The following is a 24,385-nucleotide window of genomic DNA, read 5'->3' as shown; positions in this document are numbered from 1 at the left end:
TTGACCAATTTTATATCCAGACTGCTACTTCCCTTTTAATCCCATGAATACTGGGGAGGAATTTCCCATAAAACCTGATTGCCCCTTGTTAAAGGAAAGAACAGAGATAGAAGACAAGCAAAAAAGTAGGTAAAATGAAAATTACCAATAAACAATTGGAGTCACCCACAGCCTTTCTAAATCTAGTGTATTCTTTATTTGGATGGTGAACCCAATTATTTACACATGTTGTTAGAGCCTCTCAGACTCAACTTGTAAAATCCATCCTCTCAGTGACTGTGACCAAGATTATGATCTATCTTCTGGTCTGATGCCCAAAAGACACAGCTGATTGATGTAGCTCTTTGCTAAAATATGGGTTGTTATAAGCCACTGTTACTATAAACTATAATCTCCTCCAAGTCACAAAGGAAGAGGACAGTGGATATCTGGCTTCTTAGAACAGGCATACTAAGCAGTCTGGATAAAGCAGTCTTGCACCTGTATTTTACACATTGAGAACCCAACAATCATATGTGAAAATGTGCTGTGTGTGTTTTTGACAGTGTCCATCAATAACCCGATAAGTACATAGTACCCCATTCAAAAACTGGAATTTAACATTTAGGCTCTAAGCAAAACTTAACAGTTTAAATTCTGTACATCCACCATACATACTGACTTCTTGCTGTTTTCAACAGGACCATGTTGTCATGGGCCATCGCTGCTTCTCCAAGGATTCATTTACACTACAAAAAAACATTTGTACTAATGATGCAGGAGGTGTATTTTGTAGGGGTTACAGAATCAGAAAGAATTCAGACCAGCCAGGTAATACCCACGGGGAAAGGTGAAAGAAGAGTCTGCTCTACAAAGTTCTTAATTCTCTTCCTTTCTCTAACGGAAGGTGGAACAGGAGGTGGCAAAATCAATATTTTAAAGCAAATTTAACAGCAGCACAGAGTTGGATTAAGCTTGAAATTTTCAGCAAAAGGGATAATAATGTTGAGAATGAGCCCAAAATACTTTGAAATGATCTTAAACTTTATGAAAGGAGGACATTGTGAAGTTTGAGCCCTAAACTTACCATTGCTTGATTAGCAGGTTCCTTGTGCCCTGGAGCTTCTTGGCTTGAGGTGGTGGGGTCTGGTGAATAATTGCAGAACATTCCCCAACCCGCTTCAGGCTATACAATGTTTTGTCCTATGATTAGATCATTACCCACCCCTTGGATAGTAAAACAACTCACTCTACAGTATCTTAAACACCTGGAATATACAATTCCTAGCCTCTGACCTACTCATACATGTGAACATACAAATTAGGAGTAGGCCACTCAGCCCCTCGAAGCTGCCCCACAATTCAATAAGATCACAGCTGATCTGATTGTAGCATCAACACCACATTCCTGCCTACCCCCGATAACCGTTCACCCCTTGTTAATCAAGAATCTATCCGGCTCTGCTTTAAAAGATATTGAAAGACTCTGCTTCCACCACCTTTTGAGGAAGAGAGTTCCAAAGACTCACTAACCTTAGAAAAAAATTCTCCTAGTCTGTCTAAAATGAGCAACCCCTTATCTTTAAATAGTGACCCCTAGTTCTAGATTCTCCCACAAGAGGAAACATCCTCTCCACATCCACACTGTCAAGACCCCTCTGGAACTGAAAAGGTTTCAATCAAGTCACCTCTTACTCTTCTAAATTCCAGTTGATACTAGTCTAACCTGTCCAACCTTTCCTCAAGACAACCCATCCATTCCTGGTATTAGTCTAGTAAACCTTCTCTGAACTGCTTCCAACACACATACATCTTTTACTCTTGTTACCTCAGCGTTTATATGGCCAGTCCAGTTAAGTTTCAGGTCAAAGGTAATCCCAGTACATTGACTGTGGGGGATTCAGCGACGGTAATGTAATTGAATGTCAAGGGCAGATGGTCAAGCCTGAACTTTGCTCTTATCTTGTTACATGCAGGCACAGGCTGCTTCAAAATCTGACAAGTTGCTGCTGATGGCTCACAGTGCCACATGGATACCCACTTTTGAGCTGCTGGATCTGTTCTGAAGCTATCCATTTAGCACAGTGATAATGCCACACCACAAAGGACAGCCTTCGTTGTGTTAAGGCAGGGCTTCGTCCCCAAAAGGCCCACAGTCATCCTACCAATAGTGTCGTGGACAGATGCATCTACAACAGGTAGGTTGGTGAGGGCAAGGTTAAATTGTTTATTCTTTTTGGTTCTCTCTCCACTTTCCCCAGGCCCAGTCCAGCTGACATGTCCTTCAAGAATTGGCCAGCTCAGTCAGTGGTGCTACTGAGGTGCTTTTGGTGATTGACATTGAAGTCCCACATCAAGGGCACATTCTGTGTCCTTACTTGTCTCAGTGCTTCTTCTAAGTGGTGTTCAATATGGAAGAATATGAATTCATCAACCGAGGATAAAACTTCGGTAGTAATCAGCAAGGGGTTTCCTTGCCCATGTTTGACCTGATGCCACAAGACTTCATAGTGTCCTGAGTCAACATCAATGACCCTCTGGGATCCACCATCCTGACTTAATTCCACTGTGCTAACGCCTCTGGTGGCTCTATCCTGCCAATGGGACAGGATATATCCGGAAATGGTGATGGTGGAATCTGGGACATTAGCTGTAAAATGATTTGTTAGGTTTGACTGTGTCTGATATCGATCCTGAATGGCCTGGCTCTAATTTTAAGGTTATGCTGACCTGTTCTGGATCCCCACATGGGAGGAAACAGTTCTGTTTATCCTACTGAATGCTCTAACCATTTTAAACACACCGATTAGATTTCATGTCACCCTCAAGTCTTGTGGAAAATGTAAGATGTGCCATGGGTGATTTCATGCTGACTCCCATTTCACCCCCCCTCCCAATTATACAATAGGCCTTGGTCACAGAAAGAAGGCAGCAAGAGGCAAACTTACAGTATATCACTAACTTTTAATTGCTGGTCAGGAACCCAGAAGGAAATCCAAGTGATTTTCCTAAAGAACCCAAATGTTTTTTTAAAAGATTCAATATATTTGTGTGCATTTCTCAAAACATCACAAAACTCACAGTTTCTGATTCACATCAACTTCTTTAAAAAAAAGTACAAAAAGCAAAACATCACAGTTGCTGGAAATCTGCAATAAATACAAAATGCTAGGAAACATTCAGGACACCCAGTCATCGACCTGGAATTTTAACCCTTCCTTGCTCTCTCCACTAACTGACCTGCTGAATGTTTCCAGCATTTCCTATTTTTATTTCAAAAGTATGCTGGTGTTCCTTTAACCATTAATTTGGGGAAGAAAAGTTCAATTCAGGGTGAAGTAAAGTTCATGGTGTGTTTATTCAAGAGGTGTTTACTTAAGGGGGCCACCACCAGTATGGAAAACTTTCTTGATAATACAAAAATCTTTTACATAATAACTTTGCAAACTAAAAAACATTCTGGAAACTGAATGGAAACAGTTTGTTTTCATTGCATTGTAACATTATTTACAGAAATGTCACATCCAGAGAAAGGCTGTGCTGAACTTTTCACCAAAGCAGCTTGCAATTCTTTGCTTTGGCCCTCTTACATCTCAGTAGAAATGCATTTGTGGTGTTAAAACCGCAACCAGTCCCGCAGAGACAAGGCTGGCTGACTTCAGAATTGTGCACTGGCATTAATCGGATTAGAAACACAACAAATTCAGCAGGTAATTATAATCCACACAGGTTCCACAGAGCTTTATTGTTCTCTACTTCAGATAGATTATACCAATTACAAAAAAGTCTCTTTTCCAGTGCTCAGCATGAATACTTACAGTACATCTTGGAAACACATTCCAAAAAAAACTATATATAAAACTGATATAAAGCAAGTTGGTCCATGAATGGACGGACCAGGTTATCTGTAGCAAAGTAGAAAACTAGCCCAAATGTGATAGAGATTGGAAGTGCTGGTAAAGCCTTCTTAAAGATGGCAAGCAGCAGGAGCGTAAGGCACAAACCCTGGAACACAAAGAGGAGGCAGATTATTAATTTTGGATATTTCCTCCCAAGCCCCTCCCCAAAAATAAAACACAGAAAAAGGAGAACAAGCCGTCTTAGTTTATTCAGATTAAAAGCATTAAATTCCACATTTTGGTTAGCTGAAGTGGTGTGCTTGATGGTGAAGTGGCGGGGGGGGCAACAAGATACTTTCAACCCGAATCCCAGCCAACCACATCGGAGAATGTTCTGAAGGAGAGTATCTATCTCCACTTGGAGGGGCAAGGTTTGATCAGGGATAGTCAGCATGGCTTTGTCAGAAGGAGGTCATGCCTAACAAATTTGATTGAATTTTTTGAGGTGACCAGGTGTGTAGATGAGAGTAGTGCAGTTGATGTAGTTTATATTAATTTCAGCAAAGTCTTTGACAAGGTCCCACATGGGAGATTTATAAAGAAGGCAAATGCACATGGGATACAGGGTAATGATAAGGTGGATTCAAAATTGGCTTAGTTGTAGGAGACAGAGGGTGATGACAGAAGGATGCTTTAGTGACTGGAAGCCAGTGTCCAGTGGCATACCACAGGGATCTGTGCTGGGTCCCCTATTATTTGTCATTTATATAAACAACATGGATGACTATGTGAAGGGTAGGATTAGTAAGTTTGCAGATGACACAAAGATTGGCTGGGTGGTTAACAGTGAGGTTGAATGTCTTGGGCTACAGGAAGATATAGACGGGATGGTCAAATGGGCAGATAAGTGGCAGATGGAATTTAACCCTGAAAAGTGTGAGGTGATACACTTTGGAAGGAGTAATTTGACAAGCAAGTATTCAATGAACTGCATGGCACTAGGAAGTTCTGAGGAACAAAGGGGCCTTGGTGTGTGTGTCCACAGATCTCTGAAGGCAGAGGGGCACGTTAGTGGGGTGGTGACACTTGCCTTTATCAATCGAGGCATAGATTACAAAAGTAGAGAGGTCATGTTGGAGTTGTATAGAACTTTGGCGAGGCCACAGCTGGAGTGCTGTACGCAGTTCTGGTCACCACATTATAGGAAGGATGTGATTGCACTGGAGGGGGTGCAGAGGAGATTCACCAGGATGTTGCCTGGGGTGAAACATTTAAGTTATGAAGAGAGGTTGGTAGACTTGGACTGTTTTCGTTGGAGCAGAGAAGACTGAGGGGTGACCTGATCGAGGTGTACAAGATTATGAAGGGCATGGACAGGGTGGATAGGGAGCAGCTGTTCCCCTTAGTTGAAGGGTCAGTCACAAGGGGACATAAGTTCAAGGTGAGGGGCAGGAGGTTTAGGGAGGGATGAGAGGAAAATCTTTTTTATCCAGAGGGTGGTGACGGTCTGGAACGCAGTGCCTGGGAGGGTGGTGAAGGCGGGTTGCCTCACATCCTTTAAAAAGTACCTGGATGAGCACTTGGTATGTCATAACATTTAAAGCTATGGGCCAAGTGTTGGTACATGGGATTAGGTAGGTAGGTGAGGTGTTTCTCACGTGTCTGTGCAGACTTGATGAGCTGAAGGGCCTCTTCTGCACTGTGATTCTGTGACATAGCAAGATCAGCAGAAAGGTAAAAAAGCGGAGGAATAAGGGCTGAGAGTGAGATCACAGTGAAAGCAGGGGTAGGATAAACAAGTGGCAGCATTAGGACAGAGTGAGAGCACTGAGACCAGTGGCAGAATAAATGAGCGGCAGTATATGGACTGAGTGTGAGAGCAGAGACCAGCAGGCGAATAAACAAGCAGCAGCGTCAGGATTGAGAGTCAGAGCACAGAGAGACCAGCAGGTGGATAAACAAGCAGCAGCATCAGGACTGAGAGCGAGTGCACAGTGAGACCAGCGGGAGGATGAACAAGTGGCAGCATCAGGACTGAGAATCAGGGAAGGCTGGGAAGAATTTCCTGCAGTCAGCATCATGGTAAAGCAGTCTGGGAAGAGTGTCCTGCAGTCAGCATCGCAGTGAAACAGTCTGGGAAGAGTGTCCTGTCGTCAGCATCGCAGTGAAGCAGTCTGGGAACTGTGTCCTGCAGTCAGCATCACGGTGAAGCAGTCTGGTAAGAGCATCCTGCAGTCAGTTCTTGTTAAATATAACAAGAGTGACATCACAAGACAGCGGGAGAGAGCAGTGGAGAAATCTGAGCCAACGCAAATTTGGGGAAGCTTCAAAAAGTGACGTCAGCACAAAGGTGAGAGCTGATTGGTGAGTAGTAGGTGTTTTTCTCCAATTTAAAATAGATTAAACTAAGGTAAGAGTTCTAGATTTTATTTAAAGTACATAAATAATTTAACTTTTTTTTTTAAAACTGTATTTAACTTAAAGGGTTATTTTTCAACTAGAGGTATGGCGGGGCAGCTCAGTCCCGTGTTATGTACTGCCTGCAACATGTGGGAAGACCAACCACATGTGCAGGAAGTGCCACCGGCTCCAGCTACTTGAGCTCTGGGTTTCGGAGCTTGAGCGGCAGCTGGAGGCAGTGAGGTGCATCCGCGAGGCTGAGAGTTTCGTGGATAGCACGCTTTTAGATGTGGTCACCCCACAGCTTATGGAAGTGCAGACAGAGAAGGAATCGGTGACCATTCAGAAGAAGGATGTCAGGCAGCTAGTCAGGGAATCCCCAGAGTGCATCTCGCTCGAGAGCCGTTTTTGTGTGTTGGAAAATGGTGAGAGTGACGGTTCCTCTGGGAGGGTGGTGCAGCCACGCTCATGGCACTGGGGGTGGGGGTGGAAAAAGAGGGGAACAGCAATAGTGATAGGAGGCTCAATAGTAAGGGGAACAGACAGGCGTTTCTACGGCCGTAGACGTGACTCCCGGATGGTATGTTGCCTCCCTGGTGCCAGGGTCAAGGATGTCACTGAACGGCTGCAGGGCATTCTAAAGGGGGAGGGCAAACAGACAGAGATCGTGGCACATATTGGTACCAACGACATAGGTAGGAGGGATGAGATCCTGCAAGCAGAATTTAGGGAGCTAGGAAGCAGATTAAAAAACAGGACCTCAAAGGTAGTAATCCCTGGATTACTTTTGGTGCCATGCACTAATGAGTATAGAAATAGGAGGTTAGTCCAGATGAATGTGTGGCTGGAGAGATGGTGCAGGAGGGAAGGCTTTAGATTTCTGTGACATTGGGACCATTTCTGGGGGCGGTGAGACCTGTACAAGGCGGATTGGTTGCACCTGAACCAGGATGTGACCAGCATCCTTGTGGGGAGGTTTGCTAGTGCTGTTGGGGAGGGTTTAAACTAGCTTGGCAGGGGGATGGGATCCTGAGAGGAGGTTCAGCAGGGATAGATGCACATCCAAAGTTAGAAGAGAGAGCAAGTGAGTCTGGAAGGTATAGAAATTATAGGTCAGTTAAGGCACAAGGGAGTTTGGCAAGGTTGGATGGTATTTATTTTAATGCAAGGAGTCTGACGAACAAGGCAGATGAGTTGAGGGCACAAATTAACACATGGAAGTATGATGTTATTACTGTCACAGAGGCATAGTTGAGAGAGGGGCAGGATTGACAGCTCAATATTCCAGGATACAATGTCTTCAGGTGAGACAAGGAGGTGAAAGAGGAGGGGCTATTGCAATATTGATTAAGGAATCAATTACAGCAGTGAGGAGGGATGAAATCTTAGAAGGCTCCTTAAATGAAGCCATAGAACTTAAAAACAAAAAAGGAGCAATCACATTGCTGGGAGAGTAGTATAGGCCCCCAACAGTCAGGGAGAAATAGAAGAGAAGATATGTAGGCAAATTTCAGAGAATCGTAAAAATAGTAGGGGATTTCAACTTCCCCAACATTAACTGGGTTAGTCATAGTGTGATAGGTTTAGAGGGAGCGGAATTCTTAAAATGCATCCAGGTGAGCTCTTTAAGCCAGTACATAGAAGGTCCTACAAGAGATTGGGCAGTCCTGGACTTAATTTTAGGGAATGAAGCCGGACAAGTGGTAGAGGTATCGGGGGGAGCATTTTGCAGAGAGTGTTCATAACTCAGTTAGATTCAAGGTTGTTATGGAAAAGGACAAGGATGGGCCAGAAATCAAGAGTTCTAAATCGGGGGAAGGCCGATTTTAATAAGCTCAGATATGATTTGGCCAGAGTGGAATGGGAGCAGTTACTTTTAGGTAAATCTGCGTCAGAGCAGTGGGACTCATTCAAGAAGGAAATAGGGATAGTACAGGGCCAACATATTCTAGTAAAGACAAAGGGTGGGACCAACAAATCCAGGAAACCCTGGATGTTGAGGGATATACGGGATTGGATAAAGAGAAAAGGGGAGGCTTATGGCAGAGACCGAGGACTCAGAACAGCAGAATATAGAATGTTTAGAGGGCAACTTAAAAGGGAAGTTAGAAGAACAAAAAGGAAGCAAGAAAAAACATTGGCAGGTAAAATAAGGGAAAATCCAAAGTTATTTTACAAGTACATTAAGTGTAAGAGGATAACTAGGGATAGAGTAGGGCCCATTAAGGACCATAGTGGCAATTTGTGTGTGGAGCCGGAAGACATAGGTAGGATTCTAAATGATACTTTGTGTCATCATTCACAAGTAAGAGGGACAGCGTGGGTATGGAAAACAAACAGAAAGACTGTGATATAATTAAAGAAATTAGCACAGAAAGGGACGAGGTTCTAAGTGGTTTGGCAGGCTTAAAAGTAGATAAATCTCCAGGACAGGTGAAATGTATCCCAGACTGTTGGGTGAGGCAAGGGAGGAGATTGCAGGGGCGCTGCCAATAATTTTCAATACCTCTCCGGCCACAAGAGAGGTCCAGAGGACTGGAGGACAGCCAATGTGGTACCATTATTCAAGAATGGAGAAATCAGGGAACTGCAGGCCAGTCAGTCTAACGTCAGTGGTGGGGAAACTATTGGAAGCAATTCTGAGGGACAGAATTAATCTACACTTGGAGAGGCAGGGATTAATCAAGGACAGTCAGCACGGTTTTGTTAAGGGGAGGTTATGTCTGACCAATTTGATTGAATATTTCGAAGAGGTGACCAGGTGTGTAGATGAGGGCAATGCATTTGACATAGTCTACTTGGACTCCAACAAGTCTTTTGATATGGTCCCGCATGGGAGACTGATAACGAAGTTAAGAGTCCGTGGGATCCAAGGCAACTTGGATCCAGAATTGGCTGAGTGGCAGGAAGCAGAGAGTGATGGTCGAGGGGTATTTTTATGACTGGATGCCTGTGTCCAGTGGTGTTGCACAAGGATCGGTGTTGTGTCCCTTGTTATTTGTGGTATATATCAACGATTTAGACTTGAATGTAGGAGGGTTGATCAGTAAGTTCGCGGATGACAGGAAAATTGGTGGGGTGGTAAATACTGAGGAGGATAGCCTTAGATTAACAGGAGGATATAGATGGGCTGGTCAGATGGGCTATCAGAATTTAATCCAGATAAATGTGAGGTAATGCACTTGGGTAGGACAAACAAGGCATGGGAATACATGATGAATGGTAGGATCCTGGGAAGTACCGAGGATTAAAGGGACCTTGGTGTGCATGTCCACCGGTCCCTTAAGTTAGCGGAAAAGGTAAATAAGGTGGTTAAGAAGGCATATGGGATACTTGCCTTTATTAGCGGAGGCATAGAATATAAGAGCAGGGAGGTTATGCTGGAACTGTATAAAATGCTGGTTAGGCCACAGCTACAGTATGCGTGCAGTTCTGGAAACCGCATTACAGAAAGGATGTGATTGCACTAGAGAGTGCACAGAGGAAATTTACCAGGATGTTGCCTGGGCTGGGGAGTTTTAATTATGAGGGGAGATTGGATAGACTGGGGTTATTTTCCCTGGAGCTGAGGAGATTGAGGGGGACATGATTTGAGGTGTTAAAAATTATGAGGGGCATCGATAGAGTAGACAGGGAGGAACTTTTCCTCTTGATGGAGGGATCAATAACCAGGGAGCATAGATTTAAGGTAAGGGGCAGGAGGTTAAGAGGGGATGTTAGGAAGAATTTTTTTGCCAAGGGTGCTGGGAATCTGGAACTCACTACCTGAAAGGGTGGTAGGAGCAGAAACCCTGATAACATTTAGAAGTATTTGGATGCACACTTGCGATGCCATGGCATACAAGGCTATGGGCCTAGTGCTGGAAAATGGGATTAGAATAGTTAGGTACTTGTTTGACCGGCGCAGACTCGAGGGGACCTCTATGTGGACCTCTATGACTCTAAGCAGCAACATCAGGACTGTGAGTTAGAGCACAGTGAGACCAGCAGGAGGATAAAAGAGCAGACTGACCACGTTAGAAGAAAAATAGTGACATCACAAGTTAGCCGTTAAATGACACATTTGCGAATACTTTTATCTCTAAACTTGAGCATTTGATCAAAATAGGAGTTGGCAAATTAAAAATTTGAACTGGGATGGGTTAAGGATAACAATGAATTAACAAAAGTATGAGCACAGAGCAGGTCTAGATGCATTTATTAAAATTAATAGTTTAAACATGACATTAACTAGATTGTTAAAGAGCAAAGAGAGGGTTTGTTTTAAATCACAGATGGGGATCTGAGTTCTGATGCTTGCAATTCCTACTCCATGCGGGAACTTCAGAAGCTTTATGTGTCTTGGGGTATCACTTTTGGAGTAAATGTCTCCAACTGCTTCAGATCAAGATTTCCGAGCTCCAGGGGCAGCTGGAGTCATTGCGGAGCATCAGGAAGGTTTGTTTCCTGGATCTTACCTTCCAGGAGATGGTCACCCAGAGGCAGAGAGGGGTCAGGATAGTAGATGAGTGGTCAAGTAGGATCAAGTAGGAGCAGGCAAGAAGTTCAGGAGTCTTCAGGGTGTGTGCCACTATCAGGTACTCAGCATTGGAGATTCTGGAAGTGATGACAGCTTGAAGGAGCGCAGCCCAGACCATGACACCAATGGGCAAGGGATCGTACAGGAGGGAACAGCAAAGCTTAGAAATGCAATCTTTATAGGAGATTCCATACTTGGGGGCCTGACAGGCATTTCTGCAATCATCAGCATAATGTGTTACCTCCCTGGTGGCAGGGTAAAGGACATCACTGAGAGGATGGAGAGTATTTTGCATGGGGAAGAGAGTCAGAAGTTGTGGTATGCATTGGGAGCAATGACACTAAGAGGGCAGGTATTGAGATCCTACCATCAGAATTTTAGAAGCTAGGGAGGAGGTTAAAAAGTAGGACCTCAAAGGAATAGGAAGATAAGGATCAATGCTTGCATTGAGGCATGGAGTACAGGAGGGAAGTTTTCAGATTCTTAGGGCATTGGGACCAGTTCTTTGGCTTTATAAATTGAGGCATTAAGTACTAAAGCAGGGAATGTATGCTAAACCTTTAAAAAGCTCTGGTCAGACCACAACTAGGGCATTGTATTCAGTTCTTTAGGAAGGATATGAGAGCCCCTGAGCAGTTGCAGGGGAGATTTACCAGAATGGTTCCAGGAATGGGGGATTTCAGCTGCAAGGTTAGGTTGGAGAGGCTGGGGTTGTTCTCCTTGCAGCAAAGGAGATTAAGTGGAGATCTAATAGAGATGTACAAGATTATGACAGATTTGGATAAGGTATACAAAAAATAGCTGTTCCCATTAGCTGATGCAACACATGGACTAGGAGGCATGGATTTAAAGTTTTGGGCAAGAGATGCAAGGGGAATGCGAGGAAGAAATTTTGTTTTATATGCACAGCAAGTGCTAATGATCTGGAACTTGCTGCCCATGAGGGTGTTAGAAGCTAGGTGATCAATGATTTCAAAAAGAAATTGGGCGGGCACTTGAAGGAAATAAACTTACAGAGCTAAGGAATGAATGGGACTGACTGGATTGATCCGTCGAGGGCCAGCATGGACTTGCTGGACTGCCTTCTGGGCCATAAGTGGCTGACTCTATACGAAAGGAATTCTGAAGAGAATTTCACAAATAGCAATTGTATAAAGTGCTGGTGCACCCATCAGTACAATAGTTAGAATAAGGTGAACATGGGTATGTTCAGAGGGAGATCCAGATTCATGCTACCTACTCATTCTTGGTAAGAACTTTTAAAAGTATTGAAGGAAATTAGGGCGATGAGAAAGAAAAAGGTCAGGAACACAGGAAATTATAGAGACATGAAGAGGTCAATGAGCCCCTTGGGCCTGCTCCACCATTCAATTAAAACCATGGCTGATCTGCATCTCAATTCCTGCCTTTGTTCCATAACCTTTAATACCCTTATCCGACAAAAAATCAATGTCACTCTTGAAAGCTTCAATTTGTCCCCCAGAATCCACTTTGGGAAAAGAGAGCTCCAGATTTCCACTACACTTTGGAAAAAACTGCTTCCTGATTTCACTCATGAATAGCCTAGCTTTAATTTTAAGGTTATGCCCCCTTGCTCCGGAATCTCCAGCCAGAGAAAATAATTTCTCCATATCTATGGTAACAAATATTCTGATCATTTTAAAAAACTTGATTAAATCACTCCGCAATTATCTAAACTCAAGAAAATACAAGGCAAATTTTTGCAACCAGTCTTTATAACTTAATCCTCTAAGCCCTTATATCATTCTGGTGAATCTGCACTGTACTGTCTGCAAGGTCAGCAAAAAACAATGTATTTATTCTGCACCTTACAGAGTCCTACATCAATCAAATAGGCCATGTGGCACAGCAGGTCCATGGTGTTGATGCTCCACCCTTCATTTAACCCTGTCAACATATTCTATTTCTTTCTCCTTTATGTATTCCTCTCGTTTTCATTGAAATGCATTTATGCTACTGGCCTCAACTATTCCTTGTACACTGTAACAAATGTGAGATTGGGACAGGGATTATTTTCTTCAACATTCTCACCACTCTGGGTAAATACGTTTCTCCTGAGTTTCTCATTGGATTTATTAGTGATTATCTTATATTTATGGTCCCTTGTTTTGGTCCCACTGAAAAATGAACTCACCTCTATATCTACCCTAATTTAATAAAATTTATAATCTTAAAGATCTCTAACATGCCCCCCTTCACTCCATATTATATCATTAAGTATCACAGTATCGCTACATGCGGAAGGGGGCCATTCGGCCCACTGAGTCTGCACTGGCTCTCTGAGGGAGCATTCCACCTAGTCCAACTTCCCTGCCTTATCCCTGTAACCTTGCACATTCTCTCTCTTAAGGTAACAATCCAATTCAGTTTTGAATACCTCGATCGAACCTGCCTCCACCACCCGTTCAGAAAGTTCATTCCAGACTGCAACCACACTCTGGGTGAAAAATTTTTCCTCATCACATTTGCTCCTTTTGCCAATTAGTTTGAATCTGTGCCCCCTAGTTCTTGATGTTCTCGAGTGGGAACAGTTTCTCACTACTTACCCTGTCCATACCCCTCAGGATCTTGAATATCTCTATCAAGTCTCCTTTTCTCAAAGGAAAACAGTCCCGACCTCTCCAATCTATCCTCATAACTGCAGTTGTTTATTCCTGGAATCATTCTTGTTCCTCTGTACTCTCTCTAATGCCTTCACATCCTTCCTCAAGTATGGCACCCAGAACTAGACGCAGTATTCCAGATGAGGCCTAACTGGTGTCTTATACAAGTTCAACATGACCTCCCTTAGTCTTGTATTTAATGCCCCTATTAATAAAAGCCTAAGATACTATATGCTTTATTAACTGCTCTCTCAACATGCCCTGCCATCTTCAATGACCTATGTATGCATACACCAAGGTCCCTCTGTTCCTGCACCTCGTTTAGAGGCTCTCCTTTTATTTTAGACTGTCTTACCATATTTTTCCTGCCAAAATGAACCACTTCTCTGCATTGAACCTCATCTGCCACTTGTCTGCCGAATCCATCAACATGGCTATGTCCTTTCAAAGTTCAAGACTATCCCTATCATAGTTGACAACATTTCCAATCTTTATATCATCTGTAAATATTGAAATCATGCCCTGCACACCACAGTGTAGGTCATTAATATATGCAAGGAAAAACAAGGGTCCCAACACTGACCCCTGAGGAACTGAACTACAAACCTTCCTCCAATCTGAAAAACAACCATTTATCACTCCTCTGCTTCCCGTCACTCAGCCAATTTCTTATCCAAATGCCTAGTTTCCCTTTTATTCCATGACCTAGAACTTTGCTCACAAGTCTGTTGTGTAGCACCATATCAAATGTCTTATAAAAATCCATATACACTACATCAACAATATTTCCCTTATCAACCTCCTCTGTTACCTCCTCAAAAAACTCCAGCAAGTCAGTTAAACGTGATTTTTCCTTAATGAATTCATGCTGGCTTTCCTTAATTATCCTGCACTTGTCCAAGTGACTACTGATTTTATCCTGTACTAGTTTCCAGAAGTTTCCCTACTACTGAGGTCAAAGTGACTAGCCTTTAGTTGCCAGCTTTATCCTTGCACCCCTTCTTGAACAAGGGTGTAACATTCATAATTCTCCAGTCCTCTGGCATCTCCTCTGCGTCTAAGGAAGTATGGAAGAATATCACTAGTGCCTCTGAAATTTCTACTCTCATGTCCAAAGTGACATTCTGTTCTCAGGCTTTGGGATCTTTCAACTTTCCATATAAACTGCCTCACCAGGAGGCCCATAGATCTACCTACTTAGTTAAAGAGCATAGCCCATCACAGCTTAGTTAGAACATATATACTTAAGTACGTCTGCTATTTGCTGCACTAATTCCACAGGGTAAGCTTCTTAAACAAAGGTTGTATAATGGCGGTCACTAAACGGCACTACACAGCAGCAAGCAAACTGCAATCACCAAGCTAATCTGGCTCACCCATTCTCCAAAGTCTGATTAATTAGGGGTTTCAATTTAGCTTATTAACATGAAAGTATAAAGCCTACTGATATTTCAGCACTGCACCTCACAGAAAGAGCAGGGTGGTAGTAGTGGTGTTGGGGCGGGGGGGCGGAGGGGGGAGGGGTGGATAGTAAAGAAGAGGAGCCTGAAGAAAAGTAGGTATTTATTAGCCAGGATATCTACTCCAGTGATTCTTACTACAGTGTATGTCAAGGAAGGACTGAACCAGATTCAGCTGTGCTGTCTTCTGAGGTAAAATTGCTGACCAACTCTCAGTAAGCTCACCAGTCTTAGACAAGGTACCAGAGACTTGTACCCCAACAAGGGTCAGTGCCTTTAATATTCTACAAATTTACACCATTTACTTCTCATTATTTGTTGAGATTCTTGGACACTTTTATTTCACAACAACAATCGGTTGTGTATGTTTTCCTTAGACTGTACTAGGAAACTCTTATGGCGTATACTCACAATTAATATTGCTACGAAGCAGGCTAGAGTTGTATTCCAGTCTCCACTTGCTGCCGCAGATGCTTTTCCAACAAGAACACTGTAGAATATGAAGTCACCTAAACCAAGTTTCACACCCCCTAAAAGTAAAGCAAAAGAGAATCTGATAGTAATGAATAAAAGAATGAGTCCCACTGAAAGGGGTTACAAGGGAAAGGGGAGAGATGAGGGAAAAGGGGGAAAAAGAATTACATGAAGAGCACAGTAAAGGAAGTCATTGAAGTTGGCAGGAGAGGTTGAGAGTGATTAATAAAGCATAGAGAATCCTGGGCTTTATCAATAAAGGAACATAGAGTACAAAAGCAAGGAAGTTATGTTAAACCTGTTTAAAACACTGGATCAACTTCAACTGGAGTATTGTGTCCAGTCCTGAGTGTCACACTTCAGGAAAGATGTGAAAGCATCAGGGAGAACATAGCAAAGATTCACAAGAATGGTCCCAGAGATAAGAAACTTCAGTTACATAGCTGGGTTGGAGAAACTGAGTCTGTTTTCCTTGGAGAAGGTTGAGGGGAGATTTGATAGAGGTATTCAAAATCATGAGGGGTCTAGATGGGGTAGATAAGGAGACTGTTCCCATTGGTGGAAGGGTTAAGGATGGAAAGGTAGCACAAGGTTGATGGGTGAAAGGGACTGGGTGCGACCCTAACAATCTATTCCTACCAATGGTACAGTTACTTACTTTCCTCTGGATCTTCAATTGCCACTGGAGGGCTTGGCAGAGACTGTACAGCTGACCGACTCTCCTGGGTCGATTCCATAGGACCCAACCTGGCATCTCTGCTGTTTGTCCACTCTTGGGTGAACCCTCCATCATCTGCATGGGTCGCCCCATCATCTATCTGGGTCTCACCGTCGCCTGCACATGTCTGATTAAGGGCAAGGTCTACAGAAATTAAGAGAGAAGCCACATTACTAACACAGACAGTTACTGTTTACACTGAGACAAATTATATGGTCTGATTGTACCTAGCTACTATCTCAATAGTCAAAGGTTAACAATATATTGCAAAATGGTGTGAAAAAAGAGCACAGGCCAACTTCATCCAGTCAATGATGTAACTTGGTGCACTCTGGAAAGCACTGCCAACACTGGTGGAAGCAGATTCAATAGTAACTTTTAAAATAAATAAATACTTAGAAAGAAAAAGTTCACAGGGCTATTAAGAAAGAACAAGGGAATGTAACTAATTGAATAGCTCTTTCAAAGAGTCAGTACAGCCATAAGAACTGAATGACTGTATCATTCCATGATTGTGGCATTCTAGCTGTCATACTGTTCGCCCATTATGGTACCATATAATACCCTGGGAGATAAAAATTATTTTGCGGGGGGGGGGGGGGGTGAGATTCGGGCCTCGGAGGAGAAGGGGTAGTATGTGGAGGAGGGTGTTGGGCCGTAGTGGCGGAGGGGGCAGGGGAGCGGAGGGGGTGGGGAAGTCAGAGTCGGGCCTGGCAGGGAGTCGTGGAACGGTCCCCGAGGAGATGGGGGAATGTGGGAATCCTGTGGACTGGGAGTTCGTGTCCGGGGGTGTAGCCTTTTGGGGTGGGGGAGTCCCATGGGCCTGAACAATAGTTACCCAGAAGTTAGAAGTTAGAAGAGTTTCAATTCTTCTAACATTTTCTGGGTAACTATTGGTGTAATCCAATCAGAACCACCCAAAGTTTGCAATTTAAAATCAAGTTTTCAAATGGTCCCCAGTGCAGGGCAATTAACCAGGGGATGTTTGCACTTCTGGGCATTTGCCATACAAATCTTGCCTGTGAGCCTCCAAAGGGGATTTCCCAGCACATCTTTGGTGAACACCACCAATTCAACACCCTGGAGCTCAGAAATGGCTCCATATACCTCAACATAATCGCAACTACAAAGGAACTTCAATTATACCACTACCAATCATGCACTACTCCATTGAAAATAGAAGTAACTCTTGACCCCTGAAATAATAGCTAAGAGCTCTGGATTTGGTACTATTCTGAGCCTTAATCTTTGTCATTAGGTTCAAGACCAAAAAACTTGAAAACAACCTAAATCTACTGAATCAAAATTCAATGCAATATGGAGCGTAGCTGATGTTGACAATTCACCCAACTCCTGTACTCATTGAGGCTCCTAGTCCAGCAAAACCTCAGATTTAAATGCCTCATCACTTGCAAAACCCTCTGAGATCTTGCCCCTCCCCATCTGTATAACCTTCCCCAGCCATCCAATCCTTCAAGACATCTGTGCTCCTCCAATTCTAGCCTCTTGTATTGCCTTCACCTCGATATTGGTAGTCGTGCCGCAAGTTGTTGTGGCCTTAACAGCAATGGAATTCCCTCCCTCAACTTCATTGCCTCTCACTTTCCTTTAATATGCTTGTCAAACCGTACCTCTTTGACCAAGCTTTTGTCCTAATATCTTACATGGACATCTCAATTTGTCTGACAACACTTCTGAAAAGCCCACTGGGATGTTTTACTACTTTAAAGGTGTTTTATAAATAGAATCTGTTGACAGCTCTACCGTCGGCCGCAAGCTCCACCACTGAAAACGACAAGTGCAGCAAGATCACCCCCAAGTTCACCTCCAACTACATCTCACTGTCACTTGCGCACAGATTGCAATTCATGGGATGTGGGCTTCGCTGGCTGGGCCAGCATTTATTGCCCATCCCTAGTTGCCCTTGAGAAGGTGGTGGTGAGCTGCCTTCTTGAACCACTTCAGTCCATGTGGTGTAGGTATACCCACAGTGCTGTTAGGAAGGGAGTCCAGGGTTTTGACCCAACGACAGTGAAGGAACGATATATTTCCAAGTCAGGATGGTGAGTGACTTAGAGGGGAACTTCCAGTTGGTGGTATTCTCTTCTATCTGCTACCCTTGTCCTTCTATTTGGTAGTGGTCTTGGGTTTGGAAGATGCTGTTGAAGGAGCTTTGGTGAATTCCTGCAGTGCATCTTGTAGATGGTACACACTGTTGCTATTGTGCTTCGGTGGTGGAGGGAGTGAATGTTTGTGGATGTGGTGCCAATCAAGTGGGCTGCTTTGTCTTGGATGGTGTCAAGCTTCTTGAGTGTTTTGAGAACAGCACTCATCCAGGCAAGTGGGCAACATTCCATCACACTCCTGACTTGTGCCTTATAGATGCTGGACAGGCTTTGGGGAGCCAGGAAGTGAGTTACTCGTCACAGGATTCCTTGCCTCTTACCTGCTCTTGTAGTCACAGTATTCATATGGCTTGTCCAGTTCAGTTTCTGAACTGCTGGCTTATGATCATCACCAAAAGACTGCAGATCAAAAGCAGTCCAAGATAACCTTCTCAAGGAAACGGAGACAGGTAACCACAGTGACCTTGCCATTTCAAGTACAAAATACATGCTTCAACCAACCATATTTGTTAGTGCCTAAGCAAAGTTCAGCTGGGACACTTGAAAATATTGCTTTATAATAGCTGGCTTTTTTTTTGAAAGTTAAATACATGGTAGGAAGCAATCAGTTGGAGCAAGTGGAGTAGGGATGAACATAGGAATCCTTCTGCTTTTTCTTCATATATTCCTGCAACTTGCAGCATACTGGAGGGAGCCTGGTGTCTAATTTACAAGTCAATTTTTTTTTTGCAGTGCATCTCTTCCACTTAGAATACTTGTCTTCACAGACAATTGTGGCATAACTCTCGACGAACATCTCTGCTTTTGAATACATGTCCAATATCTACATAATAAATACACAAATGCGTAGTCAAAACAGACTGCATTTACATAGAGGTGTCTAATGTAACATGATCCAAGGCACTTCACAGCAGCATAACTGGACCAAATTCTTCACTAAGCTCCATAAGCAGATATTAGTTCAGCTGACCCAAAGCTTAGCCAAAGCAATAGGTTTTGAGGAGTGTCTTAAAGAAAGAGGGAGAGCAGACAGGTTTAATGAAGGCATTCTAGAGCTTAGGGATTAGACAGCCAAAGCTGGCCGTCAATTATGCAATGATGAAAATTGGGCTACACAAGAGACCACAATTGGAGGAGCAGAGAAAATGAGCTGGATTTGGTGTTTAAACTGTATTGTACTCTGGTCAGACTCTTTCCAATGCTCCGGAGCTGGTGCAAAAGAGAGTCATGAGACTTTTCCTTAGCGTCACAGGATTCATGAGGTCAGAACGCCGAAAAAGGCTTCCTGAGGCCTTGATGCAAGGCAACTGATGATGTTTCAAGGGTGTACAAGATTACTAGTAGTAACGATGAGGCTTTCTGTGGTTACAGTTGCAACAAAGGGTCGTTAGTCCTGCAACAATAGTTTCACAAGATTCAGGTCCAGGTGGTCTTAAACAAGCTTTAATGTCCATTGACTACTGATGGTGTTATTCATATACTACTTTTGAAGAAATAACATTAAATGACAAACGGAGTAATTAGCACAAAGGCCAATTCCACTGAACTTGGGAATTTGAGTGAAGGAATTTGACACTGAGAGGAAAAAGATGCCAGTGCAACATGAAAATTGTATTCATCGATCTAGAGAAGGCTTCTGATCAAGTGGCTAGGGGAGGAAGTCTGGAGATGTGCTAAAACTCGTGGAGTCTCTGAGAAGAACATACAACTATTAAAGGATGTGCACAGGAGTGCCAGGCAAGAGTAGGCAGCAGTGTGGGGGAGAGTGAGAGTTTCAAAGCCAAAGTTATTTCGCACCAAATGTCGACACTGAGCTCCTTCCTCTTCATAATTGTCATGAATGTTCTAACTGAGAAAGTGAGACAGGAGTGCCATGGTCAGTGATGTTTGCATTGAACTATGCAGTGGGGATGATGAGAACATGATCAATTATTTGGAGAACAGCACTGAAAGAGAGGAAATGAGGTTCAGTAGACCAAAGACCCAATAAATGGACTGTCAATCTGAACAATGGAAAAGGATCAGAGTGAAGATGTAAAGATTATCGGTGAAATCTTGGAGAAAATGAGTAGCTTCAAGTACCTTGACTTAGCGATGGCAGAAGATGGAAGTATGAAAATTGAAATTAAGCATCGGATGAGCTCTGGTTGGACTAACTGGAAGAAGTGCAGTGGACTTCTGCAATAGAAACACACCACTGAAACTGAAAGGAAGAATCTACAGGACAGTTGCGACAATCCTTGTAATATTGTACAGAAACTTGGGCAACATCAGGAAGAGAGGGGAACAACAACTGGATACTTATGAGATCACAGAATCACAGTGCAGAAGAGGCCCTTCGGCCCATCGAGTCTACACCGACACATGAGAAACACCTGACCGACCTACCTAATCCCATTTACCAGCACTTGGCCCATAGCCTTGAATGTTATGACGTGCCAAGTGCTCATCCAGGTACTTTTTAAAGGATGTGAGGCAACCCGCCTCCACCACCCTCCCAAGCACTGCATTCCAGACCATCACCACCCTCTGGGTAAAAAAGTTTATCCTCACATCCCCTCTAAACCTCCTGCCCCTCACCTTGAACTTATGCTCCCTTGTGACTGACCCTTCAACTAAGGGGAACAGCTGCTCCCTATCCACCCTGTCCATGCCCCTCAACCTTGATCAGGTCGCTCCTCAGTCTTCTCTGCTCCAATGAAAACAACCCAAGTCTATCCAACCTCTCTTCATAACTTAAATGTTTCACCCCAGGCAACATCCTGGTGAATCTCCTCTGCACCCCCTCCAGTGCAATCACATCCTTCCTATAATGTGGTGACCAGAACTGCACACAGTACTCCAGCTGTGGCCTCACTAAGGTTCTATACAACTCCAACATGACCTCCCTACTTTTGTAATCTATGCCTCAATTGATAAAGGCAAGTGTCCCATATGCCTTTTTCACCACCCCACTAACATGCCCCTCTGCCATCAGAGATCTGTGGGCACACACGCCAAGGTCCCATTGTTCCTCAGAACTTCCCAGTGCCATGCTGTTCATTGAATACTTCCTTGTCAAATTACTCATTCCAAAGTGTATCACCTCACACTTTTCAGGGTTAAATTCCATCTGCCACTTATCTGCCCATTTGATCATCCCGTCTATATCTTCCTGTAGCCCAAGACACTCAACCTCACTGTTAACCACCCGGCCAATCTTTTGTCATCCGCAAACTTACTGATCTTACCCCCCACATAGTCATCTACACTACTCAACTACATCAACCACACTACTCTCATCTACACACCTGGTCACCTCCTCAAAAAATTCAATCAAATTTGTTAGGTATGACCTCCCTCTGACAAAGCCATGCTGACTATCCCTGATCAAACCTTGCCTCTCCAAGTGCAGATAGATACTCTCCTTCAGAACTTTCTCCAATAATTTCCCTGTCACTGATGTGAGACTCACTGGCCTGTAGTTCCCTGGCTTATCTCTACAACCCTTTTTAAATAGTGGAACGACATTAGCCGTTCTCCAGTCCTCTGGCACCTCCTCAAAACAGATGCAGATGCTGAGATGAATGTGTGGAGTGACAAGAAAAGACAAAATCAGGAACCAGCACATCAGAAAGTCAGTGAAGATTGTGGAGGCATTGAAGAAAGTAGCCAAGAGACTGAAATGGTATAGTCATCTGTTACAGTGAGGAAATGAGGTGAGACAAGTGATGGAGATGGGGCTGCTAGAAGAGGAGGAGGAAGGCCTAAGACTAGATGGAAAGATGCAAGAGATTTAAATGCAGCATGAAGAATGGGTGACTGAAAGGAGGAGATGGAGAAAGGTTATCAATTACCATTGTGGCAAACCCAAGTAAAATGGGGGAAACCAAAAGGAGGAAAGGAAGAGGTGCTGTTCTGGTCTTTTACAGAACAAGCAATGGTCCTGTAGAAAGGTCATGCTTGATAATTAGTTTTAGTTTAGTTATGTATCATGATCAAGTAATTGAAGCATATCAATTAACCTGAGAGGAGAGTGAGAGAGGAGGACCCTGGGACAGACAGTCAGCAGCACCCAGAGGAGAGTGCGAGAGGAGGAATCTGGGACAGGCAGTCAGCAGCATCTAGAGGAGAGACAGTGAGAGGACGACTCTGGGACAGGCAGTCAGCAGCGCCGAGAGGAGTCGGGAGTTGAAGAGGAGCGCGAGAGGAGTCGGGAGTTGAAGAGGAGCTGGGAGAGCAGGGGTGACTGAGGGAGTTCGGTGAGGAGGGAACAAGGTGATCCTTTGAGTACCGTGAGTACAGCTGGGTAAGCATTTACTTTTAAGGTCTTATTTTGTTCATCGTTTGTAGGGGCTATATTCTGTAACACGAAAAGCATGGAAGAAGGACCCAAGAATAATTGATATCAAGTATCTTCCAAAAGGTTTAATTTAATTTAAAGGGTTAAGTCATGGCAGGAGAGCTCAAAGCCATGGTGTGCGCCTCCTGTTCTATGTGGGAAGCCCGGCACGTTTCCAGTGCCCGGGGCCATCATGTGTGCGGGAAGTGTCTCCAGCTGCAGCTCCTGGAAGCCCGGGTTTTGGAGCTGGAGCGACGGCTGGGGACATTTTGGAGCATCCGTGAGGCGGAGAGTATTGTGGACAGCACGGATAGAGAGGCGGTCACACTACAGGCTAAGAGTCCACAGGCAGGAAGGGAATGGGTGACAACCAGGCAAAGCAAGAGGACTAGGTAGGCAGTGCAGCAATCTCCTGTGGCTATTCCCCTGCAAAACATATATACCACTTTGGATACTGCTGGGGGTGGAATGGCCTCTCAAGAGAAAGCAGCAACAGCCAAATTTGTTGCCCCGCGGTTGGCTCTGCTGCACAGGGGAAAAGTAAAAAGTGCGGGAATGCAATAGTTATAAGGGATTCAATTGTAAGGGGAATAGATAGGCGTTTCTGTGGCTGCAGACGAGACTCCAGGATAGTACGCTGCCTCCCTTAGTGCTAGGGTCAAGGATGTTTCAGAGTGGCTAGAGGACATTCTGAAGGGGGAGGGTGAACAGCCTGTGGTCATGGTACACATTGGTACAAACGACATAGGTTAAAAAAGGGATGAGGTCCTAAAAGCAGAATACAGGGAGTTAGGAAGTAAGTTGAAAAGGAGGGCCTCAAAAGGTAGTGATCTCAGGATTACTACCAGTGCCAGGTGCCAGCAGGACATATCAGATGAATACGTGGCTAAAGAGATGGTGTGAAGGGGAAGGTTTCAGATTCCTGGGACATTGGGACCGGTTCTGGGGGAGGTAGGACCAGTACAAACTAGACGGGTTACACATGGGCAGGACCGGGACTGATATCCTAGATTTGCGAGAGTGGTTGGGGAGGGTTTAAACTAAAATGTCAGGGGGCTGGGAACCTATGCAAGGAGTCAGAGGAAGGGGAATCGAAGACAAGAACAAAAGACAGAAAGCGGAATAAGAAAAGTGATAGTCAGAGAAATCAAGGGCAAGAATCAAACAGGGCCTCCATGAAAAATAGTGGGAACGGGACAAGTAATGTTAAAAAGACAAGACTTAAGGCTTTGTGCCTTAACGCGAGGATCATTCGCAATAAAGTAGATGAATTAACCACACAAATAGATGTAAACAGGTATGATATAGTCGGGATTACAGAACTGAAGATCCAGGGGTATTCAGTATTTTGGAAGGACAGACAAAAAGAAAAAGGCATTGCTGGTTAAAGAGGAAATTAACGCAATAGTGAAGAAAGATATTAGCCCCGATGATGTGGAATCTGTATGATAAGAGCTGAGAAACACTAAGGGGCAAAAAACATTAAAGGGGGTTGTATATAGTTCCCCAATCTGTAGTGGTGATGTTGGGAATGGCATTAAACAAGAAATTAGAGACACATGAATAAAGGAACATCTGTTATTATGGGTGACTTTAATATGCATATGGATTGGGCAAATCAAATTTATAACAATACCGTAGAGGAGGAATTCCTGGAGTGTATACGGGATGTTTTTCTGGATCAATACATTGAGGAACCAACGAGAGAACAGGCCATCCTCGACTGGGTATTGTGTAATGAGAAAGGAATAATGGGTAATCTAACTGTAAGGCCCCTTGAGGATGAGCGACCATAATATAATAGAATTCTTCATTAAGATGGAGAGTGACGTAGTTGATTCTGAGACTTGGGTCCTGAATCTTAATAAAGGAAACTACGATGGTATGCGGCGCGAGTTGGCTATGATGGATTGGGAAACGTTACT

General features: G+C 43.8%; 1 protein-coding gene across 2 annotated transcripts in view; it reads right to left on the bottom strand.

The window, feature by feature from the left end:
- Window positions 1-2,923: 2,923 nt before the first annotated feature.
- The window catches only part of psen1 (presenilin 1), an 81,377-nt gene continuing 59,915 nt past the window's right edge, over window positions 2,924-24,385 (bottom strand). For both annotated transcript variants that reach the window (XM_041214989.1, XM_041214990.1), the window contains exons 9-11: window positions 15,954-16,157; window positions 15,233-15,351; window positions 2,924-3,984 (exon numbers count right to left, since the gene is read on the bottom strand). In XM_041214989.1, coding sequence (XP_041070923.1) covers window positions 3,829-3,984; window positions 15,233-15,351; window positions 15,954-16,157 — 479 coding nt within the window. In that variant the 3' untranslated portion in view covers window positions 2,924-3,828. The remainder of the gene's footprint in view (window positions 3,985-15,232; window positions 15,352-15,953; window positions 16,158-24,385) is intronic.

The sequence above is a fragment of the Carcharodon carcharias genome, chromosome 20, assembly GCF_017639515.1.
Source record: "Carcharodon carcharias isolate sCarCar2 chromosome 20, sCarCar2.pri, whole genome shotgun sequence".
NCBI lineage: Eukaryota > Metazoa > Chordata > Chondrichthyes > Lamniformes > Lamnidae > Carcharodon > Carcharodon carcharias.
Note: the sequence above shows the minus strand (reverse complement) of the source record. Positions and strands in the feature narration are given on the sequence as shown.